The 22,631-nt window shown below is 46.3% G+C and overlaps 1 protein-coding gene and 1 long non-coding RNA gene across 12 annotated transcripts in view; one reads left to right on the forward strand and one right to left on the reverse strand.

The window, feature by feature from the left end:
• Positions 1 to 6,837: 6,837 nt before the first annotated feature.
• Tiam1 (T cell lymphoma invasion and metastasis 1) overlaps positions 6,838 to 22,631 on the reverse strand; it is a 358,490-nt gene continuing 342,696 nt past the window's right edge. For all 11 annotated transcript variants that reach the window (XM_011246112.3, XM_006522978.4, XM_017316936.2 and 8 more), the window contains 6 exons: positions 19,688 to 19,796; positions 18,377 to 18,435; positions 17,759 to 17,861; positions 14,405 to 14,492; positions 12,729 to 12,901; positions 6,838 to 9,318 (listed from right to left, as the gene is read on the reverse strand). In XM_011246112.3, coding sequence (XP_011244414.1) covers positions 8,849 to 9,318; positions 12,729 to 12,901; positions 14,405 to 14,492; positions 17,759 to 17,861; positions 18,377 to 18,435; positions 19,688 to 19,796 — 1,002 coding nt within the window. In that variant the 3' untranslated portion in view covers positions 6,838 to 8,848. The remainder of the gene's footprint in view (positions 9,319 to 12,728; positions 12,902 to 14,404; positions 14,493 to 17,758; positions 17,862 to 18,376; positions 18,436 to 19,687; positions 19,797 to 22,631) is intronic.
• On the forward strand, positions 14,107 to 16,171 carry Gm52239. Its single transcript, XR_003951896.1, has 4 exons — positions 14,107 to 14,237; positions 14,562 to 14,924; positions 15,063 to 15,176; positions 15,753 to 16,171. It is a non-coding gene; the product is annotated as a predicted gene, 52239 (long non-coding RNA).

Here is a 22,631-nt window from a genome sequence, read left to right on the forward strand (position 1 = left end):
TCCAGTTAAGCATGGTTACAGAAGCAGGGCTGATGGAGTTTAAAGCAACTTCAGCACAACTTGTCTGTTTTTTTTTTTTTTTAAGCTAGTTTTCAAGTGTCTGATTTTCAAGGAAAAGAGAAAGGGTTGGGTTTTGCTGAAGCAAAAGAGAGTACAAAGGTAGAACTCATCTTTCAAAGAGAATTAGAATAGGAGAATACAAGGGCATATGATAATCTTAACTATACTGGAAGTAAAATTCTAGCCCGTTCTCTTTAATCACTTCTACCACAAGAGGCAATTTAATTTCTGCCAATCCAAGATTTCTTAATGACATTTACCAGGGTGCAGTAGGTAGGAGCACTAGCATTTTAGCTTAAGGAAGACAATCTACTTCTGCAATAGTCTTTCTATAGCAGCTTGATATGGGCAACCCAACTTTTGACAGCTTGAATTATAACAGTAAAAAAAAAAAAATCAGAGATGGTGTCTTCTATTTTCTCCATGCAATTCCCCGGAGTTTATGTGTTGAAAACAATGGTATTTGGAGGAGGGGCCTTTGAGAAGTAACTTGGATTGGATGAGGACCTGAAGAAGAGGCCCCAGTGGAGGCATTCGTGGCCTTATTAGAAGAGGAAGCAAGTTCAGGGAGGAGATTTACCCTGTCTTGTTATGCTTCGATACAAAAAGTATCTTACCAGATGACATGGCTACTGGGCTTCTTAGTTTTAGAATTATGAACTAAACTTCTGGTGGTAATAAGTGACCTAGTCTCAGGTATTTTGTTACAGCCCCAGAAACAGACTAACATGTTATCTTTTGATACAAGGTATCATTTGACACCTTGATTAGGTCTTCTATTTGATTGAAATTAAATTTTAGCAACTACCCAATTCCTGCAAAAGCTAGCTCCTTGGTCAATGTTTTAACACACTGAGAATTTGCCTTTGCTGAAGATCACCAACCATTTGCGTGTGCCTATGTGCCTGCAAGTCTGCAGAGGGCTGAGGTCTTCCACTCCTGCTCTTACGGTGTGTCTGTCTGCATTATTTGGGTCAGACTTGCCTTAATTCAGCGTTAGCCATGTTGACGAATCAAAGAGCATCTGGCTAATAACCAGTGGTACTTAACCCAGCCATCTCATTCTCCTTCAAGCTGTAGACACACAGAGTAACAAGGCATTGTCAATTTTACAGTGTCCTATGCCAGGTCCCGAAGATGAGCCTGAAAATCTCTAATTGTTGTCCTAAACCTGAAGTTAGGTTGGATTCTGAGTAACAGAACCTTACAGACAAATCAGCCCACAGTGATAGTACCAGCAGTTGCATAGCAATTTCCTGCAAAGAAGCTCATTAAGACTCAGGAAGTAAACAACTCAGGAGGCCAGGAAGTCCCTGAAACTGAACAGAATCACAAGGCTCTTTAAGGTCATACAAGTGGTACTAACTGCTGAGAAGATAGTCTGTCCAGCTGCTAGCACCTTGTGTAGACACTTGAGTCTACAACCTCTTTGAGTCTACCATGGGCAGGTTGACTAAAGCAGGTCACCCATGCTCCTGTGCCTAGGCTCAATAAACATACCGACCGGTTCTGCAGGTTGAACTCTGGAGGTATTATTACTTTGATCTGTGGTGAATTTCATAACTGGAGTTAATAGACAGATATTTGTTCATGTCTCCCCAGGAATATCGTCTGCCACACATTATCCCATAAGCAGAAACAATCGCTTCATGACCACTGTTTTGTTCCCTCAAGTGACCAGGACTCCTTTGAAACACTCTGTAGACCCAGAAAATGATCACAAGCCCAGGCAGGGTTTAACCAAGACTGCTCACTTACCTACCACATCTCACAGCCACGTCCCCAATTTTTCTTGTTTAAACCTAAAGATGACAATGTTAGTACCCTGAAGATTTATTACTCTATTTTCTCCAAATGGAAATTTTGATTAAAAATCTTTCCTGCTTGTGCTGTTTGGTTTTGTGTCAACTTGATACAAGCTAGTGTGATTCCAGAAAAGGAGCCATTCATAACTAGCGAACGCCCTCACCTGACTGGCTGCAGACAAGCCTGTGGCCCATTTTCTTGATTGACAGTTGATTGACACAGGAGGGGCTATCTTAGGATTTTAGTGCTGTGGGCAGATACCATGAAAGGCAACTCTTATAAGGACAACATTTAATTTGGGCTGGCTTACAGGTTCAGGGATTCAGTCCATTATCATCAAGGTTGGGAGCATGGCAGAATCCAGGCAGGCATGGTGCAGGAGGAGCTGAGAGCTCTACATCTTCATCTGGAGGCCGCTAGGAGACTGACTCCTACATGGTTAGGAGGGGGGGGTCTTAAAGCCCACTCCCACAGTGACACACTTCTTCCAACAAGACCACACTTCCAAATAATGCTACTCCCTGAACCAAGCGTATTCAAACTACTACAAGGGCCCAGCCCACTGTGGGCAGTACCACTCGGGCTGGAGATCCCATGTGCTAAAAGAAAGCAGGCTAAGTGAGCCATAGAGAAGAAGCCAGTAAGCAACTCACCTTTACAGCCTCTGCATCAGTTCCTGCCTCCAGGTTCCTGCCCTGGATGATGGACTACAAGCTGTAAGCTGGGTCTCCTCCTCAGGTTGCTATAGGATGATGCTATAGGATGTTTTATCACAGTAGTAAAAATTCTGAGACTGCCCGTCACTATTAATGTTTGTGGTGGTGTGATAGAAATGGCCGCCATAGACTGGAGAGTTGAACGCTTGGCCCACAAAGAGTGGCACTATTAGAAGGTGCAGCCTTGTTGGTGTAGGTGTAGCCATTTTGGAAGAAGTGTGTCACAGTTGGGGTGGGTTTTGAGGTCTTCTATGCTCAAGCTACTCTCAGTGTGGCACACAGTCTCCTTCTGCTGCTTGAGGGTCAGGATGCAGAACTCTCAGCTTCTCCTGCGTCATGCCTGCCTGGATGCTGCCATGCTTCCCTCCATGATGATAATGGACTGAACCTCTCAAACTGTAAGCCAATTAAATGTTTCTCTTTATAAGAGCTGCCTTGGTCATGGTGTCTCCTGACAGCAAGGTAACCCTAAGATAATGTTGTTGGCTTTCTCTGAGGCTCGTGAACAGACAAGATGTGGGAAAACCTCCGGAGTTGAGATTTAAGACTGTGGGTAAAATGTCATCATTTAATTGCTCAGCACACCATGTCTTCGTACCTGTTTGGTGTCTCAAAGGTCTTTGTTCCTAAGTGTGATCAAGGATGGTTGAGACGAACCTTGCTCTTTTTATCAAGCAGGAGGAAGATGGTGGTGAACAGAGTGCACTTAGGTGGCAAGCACTCTCCCAGGCAGATGGAATTTACAAAAGAATCTCAACACCAGGGCCTGGCTTCCCCTGAAATGATCTGTCTCTGTGAACCACTGGAGAGAGATATTTTGGATCCAGGATCATTGCTCTTTGGGGTCTGGTTCACCTTTCTCCCATCAGTGGCCAAACATTGCCTGAGACTTGAAAGGTTCGTTGAAACCCCAGAACCCTGGTTTTCTACAAACAAACCTTTTTATGTGATGGCTTTTAATAAAAGGCATCAAAGATTTGTTTCAAGTGAACAAAACTTGTTCCCAACCCCGCTCCTACCTGGGTTTTTCCTCCGTCCACAAACCAAATGATACTATTCCTGGAGTCATGACCACATTGCTATCTGTCTGAGTTTAAGACTGAACTATGAACCATCTGCTGGAGCCAGAATTGGATTCTAGGATGTCTCTGGTCCAACTACTGAGTCTCAACTTTATATAAACTTTATCCTTAAAATGTCTATAGGATTCTTGGTTGTTTTGTTTGGTTCTGTTGGTTGGTTTGCAGTTTTTTGGGGTTTTTGTTTGTTTTTTTATAGAGGGGGGCTTTTTATTTTCCTTAAGTTATATTAGATCTTGGATAAAAAGTATACTAACCTTGTCTGGGATATAAACTTGATTTTACCACTATCATAAAAAAAAAACCTCAATCTTCATTTAAATTTGGGGGCAAAACAAGAATCAGCATCATGACGGGAGACAGTCTAGAGGGGGAAAATGTATGGAGAATTAACTATTGTTATCTTCTTCATAGACCATTGGCTGGGCTTTCCCCAAAACAAAACAAGCCCCTGATGTGGATGGGTGGAAGGAGAAAATCCTATCCAATCAAGCATTCCTCTCCCAAAGAATCTAAATACAAGGTCAGGTAAGAAAGTCAGGCTCCCCTGGTGAAGACTCGAGTGTGGAGCACGATTTTGGGCCACATGTAGGTTCATCACGGCTACCTACAGTATAGAAAGGAACATGCTACATGCTCCTTTCGTTCTCCCCAGAAACCAACCCCCTCTCTGACCTCACAGACACTGTACACACACACACACACACACACACACACACACACACACGGTGTGTACATACATGAGATGGCGTGTGGTGCAGATGCCTTTCCAGCATCAAACCATTCACCTTAGGCTCATTAGACATTAAGTTCAGGCTCATCAGATAAGAGAACGCCCGTGAACCGCACTGATTTGGGTTCAGTCGCTCTGCCTGGAGTCAGGGGTTTGTATCCCTCGTGTGTGTGTGTGTGTGTGTGTGTGTGTGTGTGTGTGTGAACTCATGGAGGGGTGCCTGTGGCGATGGTGGTGTTGACAGCGCCGCACATCAACACCGCGTTCCTTCCTTAGCTCTTCCCTACCTTAACCCTTGAAACAGGTTCTCAAAGGACCTGGAAAACTCTTGAGTCAGCTGGACCGACTGCCCAGTGAGTCCCAGCAGTCCTAGGTCAACCTCCCTAGTCGTGAAATTACAGACATGTATTTAGAAAAAATTACTTGTTGTATATGTATTGGTGTGAGGGTGTCATATACTCTGGAACTGGATTTATAGACAGTTGTGAGCTGTCCCGTGGGTGCTGGGAATTGAACCCGGGTCCCTTTTCCAGCCTCAGGTGTGTATTCTTAAGCCTGACGTTTTATGTGGGTTATGGAAGTGAACCTCAGTCCTCATGCTTGAGAAGCAAGGCACTTTTCCTACTGAGCCCCAGCCTGGCCCCCAGGTTTCTGCGTTTCTTTCATCATCCTGGGGCAGCCGATGCTATTGGTCCACAGACACCTCTGCCTGAGCACAGACCTACAAGCAAGAATATGAGCTGGATAGACTAGGCGATCGGCAAGGGAAAAATTTACATGGAGTTCAGGCATGGGGAATGTGTGTGTGTGTTCACAGGTGTGTGCATTCATGCATGTGTATCATGTGTGAATGTGTTCACAGGTGTGTGCATTTGTGTGTGTATGCTTGTGTGTACAGTATGAGTGTGTGGGGGGGTGGCGGGGGGAGTGATGACTGACCAGGTAAGGCTGTTCAAGACTCTGGACCTCTGTCTGAGAGAACAGTGACCCATGACCACCTTTTGTCCCGGGTCTGGAGTAGCCTAGGGCTGCAGACCCTCATGACAGAATGCAGAGTTTCAAGTTGATTCACCCACACCTGAGTTCTGCACTGCCCCTCACGCACCCTTAGAAACCCCTCTCAAAGCCCTCAGCCTGCTCACCTTGGGACAAGGCAAGAGACAGGAAACAAATTGGATTGTGCCAACCATGGAGTGAAAATTATTGTGAAGAACCCTGCACCTAACTAAAATGCAGGCCCATTTCTCGTTTCTGCAACACTACCCAGTGGCTGTCCCATATGACATGTGCTCTATCAGGCTCGACCAGCATTGAGTGTGTGGGAGGTCCCTGTTGTATAAGCAAACATTGTATCATTTACCCTGGGTAAACGATACAGTGTCGCAAGCACCCTCGGTTTTGGAATTCATAGGTATACACAGGTACTTAGTAACAGATGAGTGTTTTGTATTTCTGTTTGTTTGTTTGTTTGTTTGTTTGTGACAATGTCTCACTATGTAGGCCTGGATATTCTGGCTCCCTGAGTAGACCAGGCTGGCCTCGAGCTGAGATCTACCTGCCTCTGCCTCTCGAGTGCTGGGATGAAAGATGTGCACACCCCCACCACCACCACCACCACTGCCTGGCCCTGTTTTTGATTTCTTATTCTCCAGATCTTTAGACCAGTATTTAAAAAAAAAAATCATTATGGAGAATTTCATTCATATGTATAAGAAAATATGATCATATATACCAACTGTCCACACAACCCACTCAACACATCCTGCCCCAACTTCATGTGTTTTCTTTTAAAATAACATACTTAAGCACGGTAGTACGGGCCACCTTAGGCCAGGATGTTTATTATTATTTATATTTTGGTTAAAAGTCCGAGCTTTGCCAGAGCATCTTCCCTGGAAGATCACAATAGCTACTTCGATTTTCCTACATTGTGAGGCAGGGCCTCACTCTGCAGCTGGGTCTCACTAGCAATACATTCCTGGCCAGCCTCAAACGTGTACTCAGCTTCTGACTGCTTCCTGAGTGCTGAGGTTACAGACAGGTGCCTCCATATCTGTTCCCACACCACACACACACACACACACACACACACACACACACACACACCCACCCCACAGCCACCAAAATGGCTCACCAGGTAACAAGCATTGCTGCTACACCTAACTAACTGCAGTATCTGGGGTTACGTGGTATGACAAGAAAGAATCATTTCTGTTAAGTTATCCCTCTAACCTCCACAGGCACAGTATGGCATGCATGCGTGCGTGCGTGCGAGCGTGCGTGCGTACGTGTGTGCGTGAGAGAGAGAGAGAGAGAGTGCAAGCACACGTGTACACACATAGACACACACACACACAATCACAGGACTTTTCTCTCCTGGACTTGCTCTCTCCCACACTTAGCTCTTCAGCCCTTTATCAAAAAAGGCACAGGGAAGTCGAAGCCCTTTTCAGTACTTTTATTGTTGGACAGGCATTTACAACGTTCCATTCATAGACCTAAAAACATAAAAATAGACCTTCTTTCAGCTTATAAAAGAAATATATAAGAACTTTTGACATAGACACATCATGACCGTATATACAAGAGACAATGGCACCCTCTCTAAGCACCAGACTTTCCAGTATTTTTTTTTCCGATGGACGTGTTGCAGGGAGACCAGAAAATGTGACTATCCGACACCTCTGCTTCAGTTTCCCATCCGGACGCAATCGACCCCGAGATGTTACGAACAGTGCAGTGGTACAAAGGGCATAGAAACCACTCTAAAGCTTCTTAAGAAAACCAGAAGGTAATAGCAAAAACTGTAATAGAATAAAACTTTCAAAAGATCAAGCTCAAAGCCCTGGAAACCCGAAAGGGGGGGGGGGGAGAGAGGTCAGGAAAGCAGGAAAGCAAGCCGGGGTGGGGGAGGCTTTAGAGCATGGTGTTCTGAACTCTCTATCTGGAAATATAAAGTCATAACTGATTCTTATAAAATATAATTGCTAAAGCTACTATAAAATTCAGGTCTTTAAAGTACCTACCGATGTATCAAACACCAAATAGATATATAGATATATAGATATATAGATATTTTTTTATTTCCAAAAACAAAGTTTTCATATTATTTAAACCCTTCTTAAGGAATGGACATTGTGAAATGGGGAGGAGGAGGGCGGAACAAAAAGCTATAAACCTTTTTTTTTTTAAAAATGAAAGTGCTAGAATGGGTTTTGTTCTTCCTGTCTGGACATCCATTTAGAAGGTTAGGCCCCGTAGCGAGTTTACCCTGTCTCATTGGCATGGAGGAAATATTAACCACAAAGGACGTCTCTGAAGAGGTTCTAAGATTCTGCCGTGGACTCTCAGGGAAGGGGAGGTCATCTGTGGATGAAGATGCAAGTTTGATGGGAAAACCAATGATTGCCATGGCAACCCCATGAGGAGGCTCCCCTCCCCCACCATGAACAACAGACACACGCACACACTGCCCCATTTCCTGTCCCTGTAATCCAACCAAACTCCCATCTCAAATATAGATTCATACATTTAAAAAAAAAATCTGTTTCTCAGAAAAGTTTATTCTTAGCATGAGCTTCTTGTTGGCCGTTTGTGTATAAATATAAAGTCATCGTGCCCCGCTTGCTCTGCAAAAGGTTATATCCTCATTTTCAGACTGAGTTACACCTAACACTGTAAAATTCTCATCTATTTGTGCCCCTGCATCTCAAGGAAAATACAAAAAATAGTGTTTCTTTTTTTTCTTCTCTCTCCCTCTAAGTGATAAATTTGGATCTCTTTTCCAAGAGTTTGGCATCTTTATAATTCTCTGCAAAACTAGAGCTTCCAGACACTGACACAGAGTAAGACCAGCTATAGACATGAACAGAAGAAAAAAAAAATAAGAATAAAGGCTCATCGTACAGAGACGACCACCCTTTCCTCACACATTCTTAAGATACACAGATATTCTCGGACGCTGAAGAGGGGAGGAGTCAGAACACTGCACGCTGTACAGGTGTTTCCATCTGTTCCGTTTCTCTATGTGTGTTTGAAGGTGGTTGTTCCTCAGCTGCGAGACTGGATTTAGAGAGGTGGAGCTGGGACAATCTGTGCACACCGTCCTGTCCCTGTTTTGACTGCTGGGGTGGGGACGGTTTGATTTCTAGCGCTATCGGTTCTTCGTTCTAAATCTTCAGGCCCCGATGAATTGAGAATAAATAAAAGAAAGCCCTTGGCACAGAGGAAAGGACTCAAGCTTGTTTGTCTGGGATTCTGAACGATTCTCTCTGGTGTCATTAAGAATGATGAAGGTGGGTGGCTACATGGCTTCAGACCCAAGTCAGCTGCCAAAATCTGTGTCAAGAGTGCGACCTAAGGGGACATTCTCGTGGACGGCACAGGAGGGTGGGCGGAGTGAGGGTGGGGCCGGCATCATATCTACACACATATTCTCTACAGGGACAAGGAAGTCATATCTCCGTGTTCAGTTTCCTGGAGGGGGCAAAGTCTTCGCGCCTGACCCAAATGACTTCCTCGCTCGCACTCTCCAGGCCCCCGTTGATGCCCGAGAGGGCCGCTTGCTTCTTGAGCTGTGTCATGCGGGAGGCGTGGCTATCGAGGGTTCTCCGGCCTCGGGCCCGCTGACTGATGGAGGCAGCCTGAAGCTGCTCCTGAAGGTCTCTGTCCACTGAGGCGCCCTTCAGGGACTCACAGAATTCGTCATCGTCACTGAGGATGTCTGTCTCCTTGATGTCATCCTGCTCCTCGTACTGAGCAAGATCGAACTGTTCCTCTACCCATCGGTCAGTGTCCCCACCACCGGCGGGCTGCTGGGGCTCTTTCTCCGGGCTGCTGGCTGAGATGGCGTCTGAATCGATGGTAAACCTGTTTCGGGCCAGTCGCCGCCTCCTCCTCCCAAGAGACTTGCTTGGGGCAGACACTGCACACACACACAAAAATATAAAAATAAACCCCCACATGCTTTACTGTGAGATGAAAACCCAGCAAGCAAAGAAAAGAAGCATAAAAGGTGAATGGGGCTTCAGGAGTTTGGGGTCTACCCCTTACTGTCCCAGTGGTGTCTACTTTGCTCAGACATCTGAAGGGATCTTCAGATCTAAGGACGGGCCCAGAGACTAAGTGAGGAGTGAGGGTCTAAACACTAGAGGCTCTGGGTTATGGAGAAAGAAATAATCTACTTTAACCCGTGTACCCACATGACAGGAAACACAGATGTCTACTGTTCTCAGCATTGGGCCAGAGACTGTCCTCAACACGACTGTGCCCACGGCACAGAGCTAGAGAGCTTACCCCAGGGTTATCCGAGGGTCACGTAGCCAGGAGAGAGGTGTTTGATAAGCCTGAGAGAAGCCTTCAGGGGTTTTGCTGTGAAGCATTGCTGTGCTCTCTGGAGCACTGTGCTGTGGACAGTGCTTTCCAGGGACGTAAGCACCCACAGTTAGATTGAGGGCATCACATTCTTGGAGACTGGATGTCAGTTGTCAGAGACACTGCCCTTCCAGTCCACTCTTTGTACCCTTTCTGATAAGGTCCAACATGACCTCTGAGGCTAAGCAGAGCCATAGTCCTAACTAACTCCAAGCTGTGAATCGCCAACTCTTCTACAGTGCAATTAAAACTACAGTGTGCCTGAGTGGCGTAAGAGAAATAACAGATGCCACTCTAGCACTGAGGAACAGTGCGCCACAGAAAGTTACTCCAAGGTAAAATATTGGGGTTTATTCATTTACCCCACTGCCCTCCAGGAAGCCAGGATTACTAAAGGCAAGCAAACAAATAGAGATTCCAATCAATCAAGCAATGAATGCTCCCACCACTCGCCGCACGCACGCACGCAAGAACGCACGCACGCAATGGCTCTGGTGGAAACAATGCCACTTCTCCCCGGAGGCCGAAGTAACTGTTGCATCGGACACTCTGAGGTGAAATGCAACACAGGCTTTTTCCATGGAGGGAGCAACGCACACACCAGTCAGGAGCAGCTGTCCTGGAACCCAAGTCTCAAAAGCAGCGAGGCTGCTTCAGCATTGCCAGGAGACACCTACTGTCCAGGTTCTGAGAGTCCCATTATCTCCACACACAGACCAGATGGGCACCGCACAATAGAAAGAAACTCCAGGCAACATGGGAGGAAATGGAAAGCTACTTCTCCTAAAAGTGTCGTCTTCGCTTCGAGCCTAACCCCACTGCAGTCCAACCTTGTTCTACTCAATCGCTACATCTGAATGGCATCAGTTCACTACTGCTCTACTGGAAACGTGAGCATGGTCTTCATGGTGGGATTTAGGGGCCAAGTGCAGTCATGGCTGCCCCTCTGAAACGTGCCAAGGTAAGATGGTGCACGCAGATGGCAGATGGGTGGGCAGCAGTGAAAATAAAGCAAAATACTAATTATGGAATATAGATGTAGGGATGGATTCTTTTAGCTGCTCCATAAGCCTCAGATTTTCCATAAAAAGATTATAGACTATGAGAAATTTTAAGTCGGTTATTGGCTGAAGTAGTCCCACTTTAGAGTAAGTATGGAGGCGGGGTATCTGTCTATACGCTCTCCAGACTGCACACGGGTCTTGTGAAATGCAGAGTGTGTTACAGTTGTCTGCCTTTTATGAAAAGGACATTTAATAAGCCAGATGGCATTAGTGGGTCTCTCTCCGTCTCAGAGAGGCAGTCTTTGCCTGAACCACTGGAGCGCCATTTTGGAAATTGTGGAACACAGACTCTCCAATGGTAGTGAGTTACGTCAAAGGCAGGGTGGATAGAAATGTTTTTCAGCCAAAAAATGAGCCCTCTGGCAGGAAAACAAACAAACAAACAAATATGCTTTCAGTTATACAAATCCAACAGGCTGTCATGTTGAGGCTTTCTCTTGGCATTCGTAATGCTTTAGAGCAGGTAATGAGTTTGTTTGTTTGTTTTTTATTTCTAAGATCATCTCAGGAGAAAAACTTTGGTACATCCTATGGACAAAATGTGAGTGCATATGTGTTTTGGATTTGTTTTGTTTTTTGTAAATGCACTTTTGAATTTAGGTTCCTAAGTTAACAGCAAGAGCCAGTGGTAGTTAGGGTCCCTGAGATTGGTGCATATTTCCCGATTAAACACCCCTCAGCAAACAAGAGGAGCACAAAAAACACTTCAACAAATTTCTCTCTTGCCATGAAACAACAGCCTGTTTTTACAGAGTACTTCCTGAGAGGCTGTGGGCATGGATGTATGCATGGCTCTCAGGCTGTTTGGAGAGCCTTGCAGTTTGGGGGTCTGGGATTCTGGGTTCTAGGTTTTCAATCAACTGAATGGAGAACAGACTTCAGGTAGGCTCCACCGACATCCATTAGTCAATCTCAAGGTACCTAGGATTGTAACAGGCCGAGTCAGGGTTGGTAGGTTACGCCTATGACGTCACAGCTCTTCCTGCATCTCTGCAACACGACTGAGGACTGGTGGGGAGGTGACTGTGTCAAAAGTAGAAATCGGTTTGTTTGTTTGTTTGTTTGTTTGCCTGTGTGTAGAGGAAATTTATTCTACTGGACTCCTCCCTGAAAAATTCTGGGCTGCATCTTAGGAAAGGAGGGTTAGGATGTGGATGGCTCTCTCTGCAAGTCCAGCACTGGGAAAATAACACTCTTCCGGGCTTGCTCTATTGCCATCTGCACGTGGTGGCAATGGTGTCCCTTCTTCTTTGCTCCAGAGACATGGGATAAGTGCTCCAGAGAATTTACTGGGGACCAGTTAAACTCCTCTTTCTTCTTTCCCAATAGCAGCTGAAACCTTCCCTAAACTAACCCTGAGGCTGAAACTAAAGTTACAGGCACGAAGTGAGGGTCAACTTCTTCTGCATCAACTGGCCTGCCATGCCAGAGCACGTCCGCATCCTCGCTGAGAACGGGCTGTGTCTTCCGCTAGACTGTGGAGTCACGGGTGTTCTCAGTAGAGGGGCTATGACCTTGCTGACCTCAACTCACCGCTTTCTACTGAACAAAGCTGGCTGCCATGCCAAGCAGCGACTCTCATTCCCCAAGCAGGCTAAGAGAACCCCTTCCAAAAGAGGATGCATTGGGTTGGCCAATGAGAGAGGAGCGTGCCAGCCAAAGGGGAGCCAGCGAGGGAAGGCTGAGGGAAGGCTGAGGGAAGGGAGGAACCGCAAGCGAAGGGAAGATTCCCAGAAGAAGCCATCAGGAAGGAGACAAGGCATGAGCCTCACACCACAGAAGACGACCCTACTTACATCAGCCCCCCACCCCCAGACCATGCCTAACTCCTGCCCCCTGGAGACCTACAGTGGAGCTGGGGTGACAGGGATCTTGTAGGTCTGAATCCCCACAGTACCTGCCCTGCTCATGGCCGGCCTGGCGCCTTTAAGCGCACACAATCTCTTGCCTCCAAAGGGGACATACTGCTGGGCTGACGGAAGGCTTTCCGTTTTGAGGAGCTGTCTTCTGTGTTTATCTCGCAGGATCGAATGCACAGACTTCAGAAAGTCCTTTCTGCTCTCTGGGGAACTATGAAAAGAAGATTTACACGCGTTAGGGAGCCAGGACTCAACGGAGGGAACTTAGAAATGCCGTCGGGTGCAGCTAAATAAACATCTGCAAGGGCGAAGGGGAAAGAGGCTACGGACCCCCGTTCCCATGCTCAGCTGCCTCCTCGTGGCAGAGGTAAAACACGCAATCCCCTCACGGTTTGCAAAGCCTCCTCTAGAGCCATATTAGGACAGAGTCCCACCAATAATGAATAGATAAACGATGAAGTTGTTGGGTACCAAGAGGTTGCCGGAATTCTGCTCTTGACACTAAGTCTCGGTCTTACGTACTTGCTGTAGAATGATATTAAGGAGAAAATGGGCCGCAAGACTGTCACCTTGGCAGCCCTCCCAGTGAGCTTGCTCTTTCTTCCCGGGTCCTGATGCACACATTAAGTACCAAGGATAGATTCCTAAAAACTGTGCCTAAGACCTGTGAAACAGTCCCAATTCTCACGGCAGCAAAGGATCTTTTAGGTGAGAGTTCTTTTTCTTCAAGTTCAACATTTGTGTGCATACATATATGTGTGTGTATCTATGTGGTGCACTCATGCGCACACGCGTGACAGTTTTCTGGAGATCAGCCCCAAGCACCACGCTGCCCCACCCCTGCCGCCGCCGCCGCCCAGAGATGATATGGCAAACATGTCTCGTGGGCTGTGGCCCATCTGAATGCAGACACTGAACATAGTCAGTGCATTTTCTGTGATGCTCTGGGCAGAGCCTCCTCTTGTCAGTCCTGGCTGCCCCTCAAGCTGACTAAGGAAGCAATGAACCTGAGGTACATTGCGCCCTTAATGTTTGATAAATGTGTCTTCTTGTTATATTAGCAATGACATTAAAAATATTATGAGTGATGACAATGGTATGAATTCTGTTATCACTGCAGGCAGTGTGTAGCATATTGGTACTCTACGTGAAGAACTAGATGAATATTGAGCTAATCACTGAACGCACATGACTAATTAAAGATGGGTCATATTTCAAGCCCAACAGGATGGCATACACTATTCTAGAGGAAGAGACAGAAAGAGGAGGAGGCAGAAGCACGGGAGGAAGGAAGGAGCGGGGACAATCAATATCAACAATTTAGGAGTCCCTCTACATGTCCCTGTGATCACTGTGGTCAGTGTCCCTGTGCTGGGTCTCTAAAGCTTAGGACTGCTGGTAAGACCTTCAGCCCCTATTCCCTCTCACAGCAGATTCTCAGAGTGCGAAGAGGCCGTGAAGCCAAGTGCCAGACAAAACTCTCCGAGGGACCCTTACAGCTCGCCCTGCTCTACAGAAAAGAGTGCCCGCTTCCTTTCAGAAAGCGAGTAAGCAAACCAGGTTCCTGTCTGCATTCTAATGAAAGTAGTTTTAATTTACACAGCTACAGTTCGTTGGCAAGTATTAACTTCTCTGAGAGGAGGCATGGGCTCATCTGCAGAGACAGAAAAGAAGGTCCCTGGGGCGGGGCCCAACTTCCCAGAGCCCGGCTCACCTGCAGCAGAGGTGGAAAACCCGCTCGGGCCTCCCTTCTGACTCTGATTTCACGTGGACAATTTCGCATACCGCATTTGCCTCTGCATCTGGAAATAAGTTAAAATAATGTCAGGTTTGGCATATTTTAGCAGACTTACTTATTTTTTTTTTTACAGAGGAATTTTTCATGCTTGGTGTCTGCTTAAGACAGTGCAAAGCAACTTGAGACCAAAGTCACTTCACCTCCACCCTGAGCTAAAGAGACAGACGGACGCTACGAGCTCAGTGTGTGCTGTGAAGAACAGAACAGAGGCTGGAGAGAGGGGGAAGTGGTTAAGAGACTGAGGGGCTTACAGAACACGCACATGCTCACTCTCTCTCTCTCTCACACACAGGCACACACACGCATAAGCATGCACGAGTGCGCACACACACAGATCTTAATACAACACCATGAAGATCTCGCAGATGGCCTCGCAGATGAGCCACACTGAGGAAAGCCACCCTGCTCCCCAGCCTCGTGGGCTGAACTAGTTCAGGTAGGCGCTAAGTTCTTTGGGGCCAATGGTTCCTCGGAGCCCAGTGCGCACCTTCACCAGGACAGGGCAAGGGGAGGCCAGCACTGGCTTATGTGTTGGAGTCCTCTCTCTATTTGACCACAGCTAACGCCCAAACAGGTTACCTTGGTGACTCAAAACAGGCTTCTCTAGCCTAGCACGGCTCCTCTGAGAGGCTCTACCAGCAGCTGACTGAGACAGATGCAGATACTCACAGCCCAGCACTGGACTAAGGTCGGGGACCCCATGGAAGAGTTGGGGGGGACTGAAGGAGCTGAAGGGGATGGCAACCCCATAGGAAGAACAACAGAATCAAGTAATCTGGACTCCCCTAAGAGTTCTCAGAGACTTGGCTTAGGGGCCACGGAGCAGCCAAGAGCATAGGTGGGCTGGTCCGTGGCCCCTGGCACATATGTAGCAGAGCTTGTCTGGCTTCAGTGGGAGAGGACGCGCCTAATCCTGTAGACTTGAATGGAGGGGGTGGAGGGGGAGATGGTGAGGAGAGAGCACCCTCTCAGAGGCAAAGGGGAGGGAGATGGGATGAAGAACTCTTGGAGGAGGGACCAGGTCAGGTCAGGGGCAACATTTGGAATGTAAATAAATAAAACAATTGAAAACCAAAACAAAACATTCCTCTCCTAGCCTCCCCAAGTTGTCCACTAAACAAGAGCAGAGCTGTGCGTTAAGGGAGCGAAGCTGCTGCTCTCTGTATTCTTTTAAACTATCTGTTAACATTCACGGATTTACTGTGAGCAGGCACGCGTAAAAGCTGGGGAACACATGTGAGCCTGCTGTCTTCTTCCACCACAGGGCCCTGGAGATGAAACTCGGGTCGTCGGGGTTGATGGCAAGTGCCTTTACCCACAGAGCCAGCTACTGTTGGCTGGGCTCACGGGTGTGGAACCCATGGAAACAGAGGGCCAGCTCCAAGGACTGAAGCTATGTCATGCCAACAACCCAACATTGTGTTAAGTGGTGGGTAAGGGGCTCCACACCTGTAGGCTCCGACTTCCCCAGTGGTTCAGAATCCTCCCCTATGGCTACATCACCTAATGCTCTATCTGCCAAACTTCCCCAAACTCAGACAAAAATCTAGAAACTTCAAGTACTGTCTCTTGAATCCACTGGAATGTACCCCATAATGTAGCATTGTGACCAGTCTTTATAACTCAACTAAAATATGCTTTTATCTGCAAGGCTTTAAATTTGATTTGAATGAAAGGCAGAGGTTGGGAGGACGAAATGTCATTACTACAAAGGCTGCTTTGTCTTCAGAATGTGAAGTTATGTCCTTAACCAAGGCAAAATTCCTGGCTAAGAAGCCCACTGCCTGCCACAGAAATCAGCCTCCACATTTATAAACCTGGTCTGAGGAAATATGATCAGATAACATAAACCGATTAACTTTAAGACAATGGCATTAAAAGACATCGGGGGGGGGGGCTAGAGAGGTGGCTCATTGGTTAAAAGACTCCGATGCTCTCCCAGGGGACCTGGCTTCACTTCCCAGCACCCATATGGCCACTAACAAGTGTTATTCCGGGGGTCTGGCTCCCTCTTCTGGCTTTTTCAGGAACTGCATGCATATGGCGTATAGCAAACCAGCAAACAAAACTCTAATACACATATATCAATTTTAAAAGGGACAGCACTAGCATTTAAGTGTCTAAACCTCAAAATACTACCACAGCGGCAATAGACCTACGATCCCAAAGCACCTGCCAATTTACCTGTAAATCAAGTTTGCAATCCCCTACAACAATTCTAAAGAAAATCCCATGCACCTACTCTGCTTGCTCGCTTAATCGGCTCATTCATTTATTCATTCATTCATTCACTAGTTAATGAAGCTGTTTAAAAGGAGGCAGTGTAGTGAATACTCTAGCATAGAGATGGGAGCTCGCAGCCCCTACCCCTAGCTGAGCAGCTACTGAGAGTCCAGCTTCTGAGAAGAGAGTTGGTTTTCTTTAAGGGTGTGGCCACCATGTTCCATTAGATTAGTCTCCACACTCCTGAGTACAGACGTAGCACAAATTGGACTTGGTGGGTTACCGATTAAGAAGAAGAAGTGCAGAGTTTGGGAAGGGGTAGTGATGGGGGGAAATCTGGGAGGCGTTGGGGAAGAGTGAATATGATCAAAATATACTGTATTAAGGTTTTAAGGAATGAAAAAAGGGGGCTGGAGATGGCTCAGCAGTTAATATATATATATGTGTAGATAGATAGATAGATAGATAGATAGATAGATAGATAGACAGACAGACACACACACATATGTATATGGGTAGAATATGTGCATGTGTGCGTGTGTGTGCATGCATATGTGTATGCACCTGTGTGCATATGCGTGTGTGTATACGTGTGTGTGTGTGTGTGTATGTGTGTGTTAATATGAGGCAATGGAGATAGAGGGAAGAATTAACTTAAGCATAGAAGATAAGAGGTAGGAGGACAGACCAGGAATGAATATAGACATAACTCACACATGGGTAAGAAATGGGAACCCAGGCCCAGAGAGATGACTTAGCAGCAAAGGTGCTTGTGGCCAAGCATGGTGGCCTAAGAAAACTCTGAGTCCTGCGTGATGGGGGAGAAGCAGCTGCTGCAAGCTGTCCTCTTACCTCCCCAGGAAGTGACATAACACATGCATGCATATACAAACATACCCAGCTTTTTAATATAAAAGAGAAGAAGGCAGAGGAAGAGGAGGAGAGGAAGGAAGAGAAGGAGGAGGGGAAGAAGGAGAAGAGAAGGAGAAGGAGGAGAAGGAGAAGGAGGAGGAGAGAAATGGAAACCTGGCAGACGCCAGTGCTTACCTGCACTGGGCAGAGCTCGGACCTGCAAAGCTTCGGTAGGGATCATGTGGCGAAACCGGAAAGGGTCCCACTCCTCGTAGATTGACAGCCTGTGAGAGCCAACCTGCGGGAGAGCAGCAGAATGTTGTTCAAGGGCAAGGTCGTCTGCCTGAACCAGCTCCCCACTCTGCACATCAGTGACAGACTCGGGGATCTCAGAGCTAGCCACAGGAACATCACGTCAGCCTCACACACTTCCGCTCCCTGCCAGATTCCAGAGGCTGCGTGACCAATATGATGCTGTGCAAACAGCCTTGCGAATTAAACGCAGAGGAGAGGGTCAGGGAAAGAGACAACAAAGAGAAAATAAACCTCATACAAGAAGGAGAGACAGACAGACAGACAGACAGACAGACAGACAGACAGGCAAAAGTCGTTCTGGCCACGGGGAGGCTCAGTATGTATCTGCTCATGTGCTCCACACAGGAACCTGTCTGAAGGAAGCAGGCAGACTGGGGTCCCCTCCAGAGAACTTAGGGACACTCACAGAGGAAATGGGAGGCTTTTTGCCGATAAGGGTAGAACTAGACCAGCAGATGGGGACACTTGGAAAATATGGGACGAAGGGAGAACACTTACAAGTTTCTTCTTCTGCTTGGAACCGTCTTTATATACAAGGACCACGGCCGTTTTGAAGACTGCAAGGGAGAAACAGGAGGGGCCATTACAGAAGATCGCAGGCTGCCACGCTTGACTGCGGTAACTCACAGCAATTGAGTTTCTACTGTATTTTAGCTTTATTGTTTTAAGGTTTAAACTTAGCTGTGCTCACTGTAGTAGCTGAAGGACTAACTAGTGCAATGCCTCTAATAACTGCTTAAGTGATTTATATTTATGTGAATTAAGCCCCCACACACTCTCTCTACATCTAACACACACGGTATTTGTAACTCAGGAACTAGAATTCACCTTTTTGGCCTAATTCCTTAATGAGAGTTAAGTAGCTCTGAAGTGGGAGTGGTCAATAAACATTAGTATTTAACACTGCTTTGAATATGACTGGGCAGGTCCATCTGGGAATATATCAGGGAAGGAAGAACATTCAGTGAGGAAAAAAAAAAAAAAAGCAGTAAGCACTGCCCCTTCCCAAGCCAAAAACATCAGGCCAGGGGAGGGCAGCGCCTGCTAGATTTCCTAGCCTGAGCCTTCTAGGGAAGGATAGGGACAAAAAGCACTATAAAAAACAGCAGCAGGGGCTGCTAAGCACTTGGTGCTCAGGAACAGCCCCCAAGAGGCCATATTCACACTTGCAAGCCACAAGTGGCAGCTCCTGAACTAGGCAGTCTCCCAGTGTGCCAGCTTAGGTTTTCTCCCTCAGAAAACATGAGGGTGAGATTCTCCTATCTGACCTCCACCTGACCTCCCTGAAATAGATTATCAAGGTAAATGACCAATATGTCTACTCCCACTAGCACTAATAACACGATTGGGAGCCCCCTGATAACCTGGGGAGACACCACAATAGTTCAGCTGAGAAATGGCCTCCTAAGTAGAGCAGAGCTGAGCCACGGAGGAGATGAAGGGCCAGGATCTGAGCTATTGGAAACAGTTTACTCTTGATCCTTCATTCGGCTTTTCTTCGTTTACTATCAGTTCATTATTTTGTAAGGACACATGGACAAGCAGGTAAAATTATTTTTTAAAATAAGATGTTAAAAAAAAGATCACTTCCCAGATTGTATGTGCAGAGCCATGCCCACACACGAAGCTGAGTGGCTACCATTGAACCCATTTATCGAGAAGGTTTAACTTATATTCATTTGTATTTATTTGGAGCAGCAGGCTATAATTAGCTTTGTTATAATAAAACATCCCTCGGAAAGGGAATATTCTTGTTTGGAAAACCGAGTCAGCTGTTTCCCATCCCCGGCGCCCCCTTCTGACACATACCGAAGGCTGCTAATTCTGGCTCCTTTTTCCACTTTCCCAGTGAGGCGGGTGGGTTCAGCCAGATGACGCTGGTGTGCAAGAGCAGGTCACCCATGCTCAGATCTGCAACCTGCAAACCAGAGGCGGGAAAAGCTTACTTACTCTTGGTGTCATCCTATGAAGGTCTGCATGTGGTTATACAATACGGGAGGAGGTCGCTTTCAAATATAGTTCATGGAAATATTGCTCCTAAAAACGCTTGCTTAGTATGCACTTAAAGACACTAGATAGCTTTATTTGGCATTTCTACAATGTGTGTGTGTGTGTGTGTGTGTGTGTGAGTGAGAACCAAAGCTTCATGTTGTGTGTTATAGACAGATGGCTTTGACTTACCATAGTTTTAGCTAATGTTTTAACTTGCAGTGAGTTTGTCCAGTAATTAAATATATTTTTTGATTTAGACATTTCTATCTGAACATAGGTTTACCAGGATATACTCACACTTAAATTTAGAAACACCCCATACAGCATTCATTCATTAATATACATGAAGAAAAAAGTTCTAATTTTTCCTTTGTTCTATATTTATCTATCAAAATATCAGGAATGAGATGACAAAGGGGGCTAAGCCAGGGTTCACAGTCTACATAGTTAAAACGTTTATATTCAATGAAGATAGTTTCTTAAGGAGGATGGATGACAGACGCCCCACCAGAGCACCCAGAGTCACACCAGTGAGTTCAGTCCTCAGCGAGAGGTAGAATGATCTGGCTTCCCTTTTCCAATTCATTTTAAAGAAACCCGTACTTCACTTTAGACCCGGGGAAGCAGAACCAGAAGTCTGGAGGTTTCTTGCCACACATGTGAAACGGACAATGGCCTCCTCAGAGACCATGTGGTCAGACTCCAATCGGGCGCTTCTCACGATCAAGTGCTAAACAGACTCAGACCAGGGGTTTTGTTTTAGACCTAAGCGGGCATGAAGAGCCAAAGCGGCCAGTGGTAGCCTTGTGCTCACCCAACAGCACCGTGGCTCTCGCAGTTGCCAGGGGTCAGCAGCCGATGAACATTCAATGAAAGACAGGTCCCCTCATAGAGACAGCCATACACTTTAAACTGCAAACTGGGGGCTGGTGAGATGTCTCAGTGGGTAAGAGCACCCGACTGCTCTTCCGAAGGTCCAGAGTTCAAGTCCCAGCAACCACATGGTGGCTCACAACCATCCGTAACAAGATCTGACTCCCTCTTCTGGAGTGTTTGAAGACAGCTACAGTGTACTTACATATAATAAATAAATAAATCTTTAAAAAAAAAAAAATAAAAATAAACTGCAAACTGTTCCAAACACTGTGCCGCGATGCACACCATCCCTGTCCATCCTTCCTGAGACTTGAACCATGCTGCGGTCCAGATTTGCCATCTGCCCATGTGGCAGTTAACAGCCACCTTGAATATCAAATTAACTGTTACAGTTTCGCAATACTCAGATTATTCAATGATGGTCCCAAAGCCTTCAAACTGCGATGCTACCAATTTAGATATAAAAAGCCAATGTGCTTCCTTCCCATTCAAAAGGCAAAAAAAATTCAACTAGGGGAGAAAAATCATAGCTCAACTACCCAGGAAACCATGAAGAAAGAAACAAAACTTCACTCTGGTTTTGTTGTCATGTCCAACAGCAAAGGTGTGGCCACCACGTGTGGTGAGTGACCAGCTGTGACAAAAGGGAGTTTGGAGAGAACGTAAGACAGGGAGGGGCCTGGAGCAGGAACTGAAACAGAAGCCATGGAGGAGTCCCCCTTACTGGCTTGTCCAGCCTGTTTTCTTAGAGAACTCAGGACCACCCGCCCAGAAATGGTAGGTACTATTTTGCTGAAGACCGGTCCCTGTCACATCAATGATTAATCAAGAGAATGCCCTCAGATTTGCCTACTGGCAACCTGTCGGGCATTTTATCAACCAAAGTCCCTCTTCCCAAATAACTTTACTTATGTCCAATTAAAAAAAAAAAACAAAACAAAACCTAGTGCTCCCCTTTCCCCAGGCAGGTGCTCTCTGCAACGAGATTATAGGTGAGAGAATCAGCTGGGGTCTAGGTAAGCTTGTCCCAAAACTCCATGATCTTTCCTACGTGTAAGTGCTACAGACCACCGTAAGTTCCTCAGAGACGCCTCTCAGGCAGCCACCGGCTGATCACTCAACTCAATTCTTTGGGTCTGTAAAAATTAAGTCCAATTCTCTCCTTAAGGCCATGCTTCAGATCCTAGAAAACGTGAGATTTCACTTCTGAAGGATAAATGGCGTCTACTGACGTTGCAGCATGTGACCTCTAGGGGTTCCGACTGTGTTCATGCACAGCGACAACCCGGCAGCTGCCTCAGCACCAGGCAGCTCACTTCCATTCTCCAGGCCCAGCTGCCAGCCGCTCTGACGAGGATCACCTCTCAGACTGAACATGCCTCCCTTGACAGGGGTTCTAGTAATTATGGCAATTATTGCCGGGGCATATCATTACCAAGAATAAAAATATTAAGCGTTCATATCAATACACTTATTGATATTAAGTAACACACACTGAGCAAACTGGCAGGACATCTGCAGCTAAGGGAACCAGTCTCCACCATGGCTCTCCACATACCTCCCGTGGAAGAGTGTAGACATAATTAATACTCAGGAGATGTGCTGAGATACGGCCTTATGGAGTTTGTCTTTAAAAAGTCTTTGTGATAGGAGGGTTAAACTCTATTTCCTCCAGGAAACAAAAGTGTGTGTGTGTGTGTGTGTGTCACTGTGGCATGTATGTGATTATTATATAATGTGACTGTGGTGTGTATGTGGTATATGTATATGATGTGTGTGATTGTGGTATGTATGTACATATGGTGTATATGTATGTGTATGGTATGTATGGCATATGTATATGGTAGATGTGTGTGGTACATGTGTGTGATTGTGGTATATATGT

Source organism: Mus musculus, chromosome 16, assembly GCF_000001635.26.
Source record: "Mus musculus strain C57BL/6J chromosome 16, GRCm38.p6 C57BL/6J".
Lineage (NCBI taxonomy): Eukaryota > Metazoa > Chordata > Mammalia > Rodentia > Muridae > Mus > Mus musculus.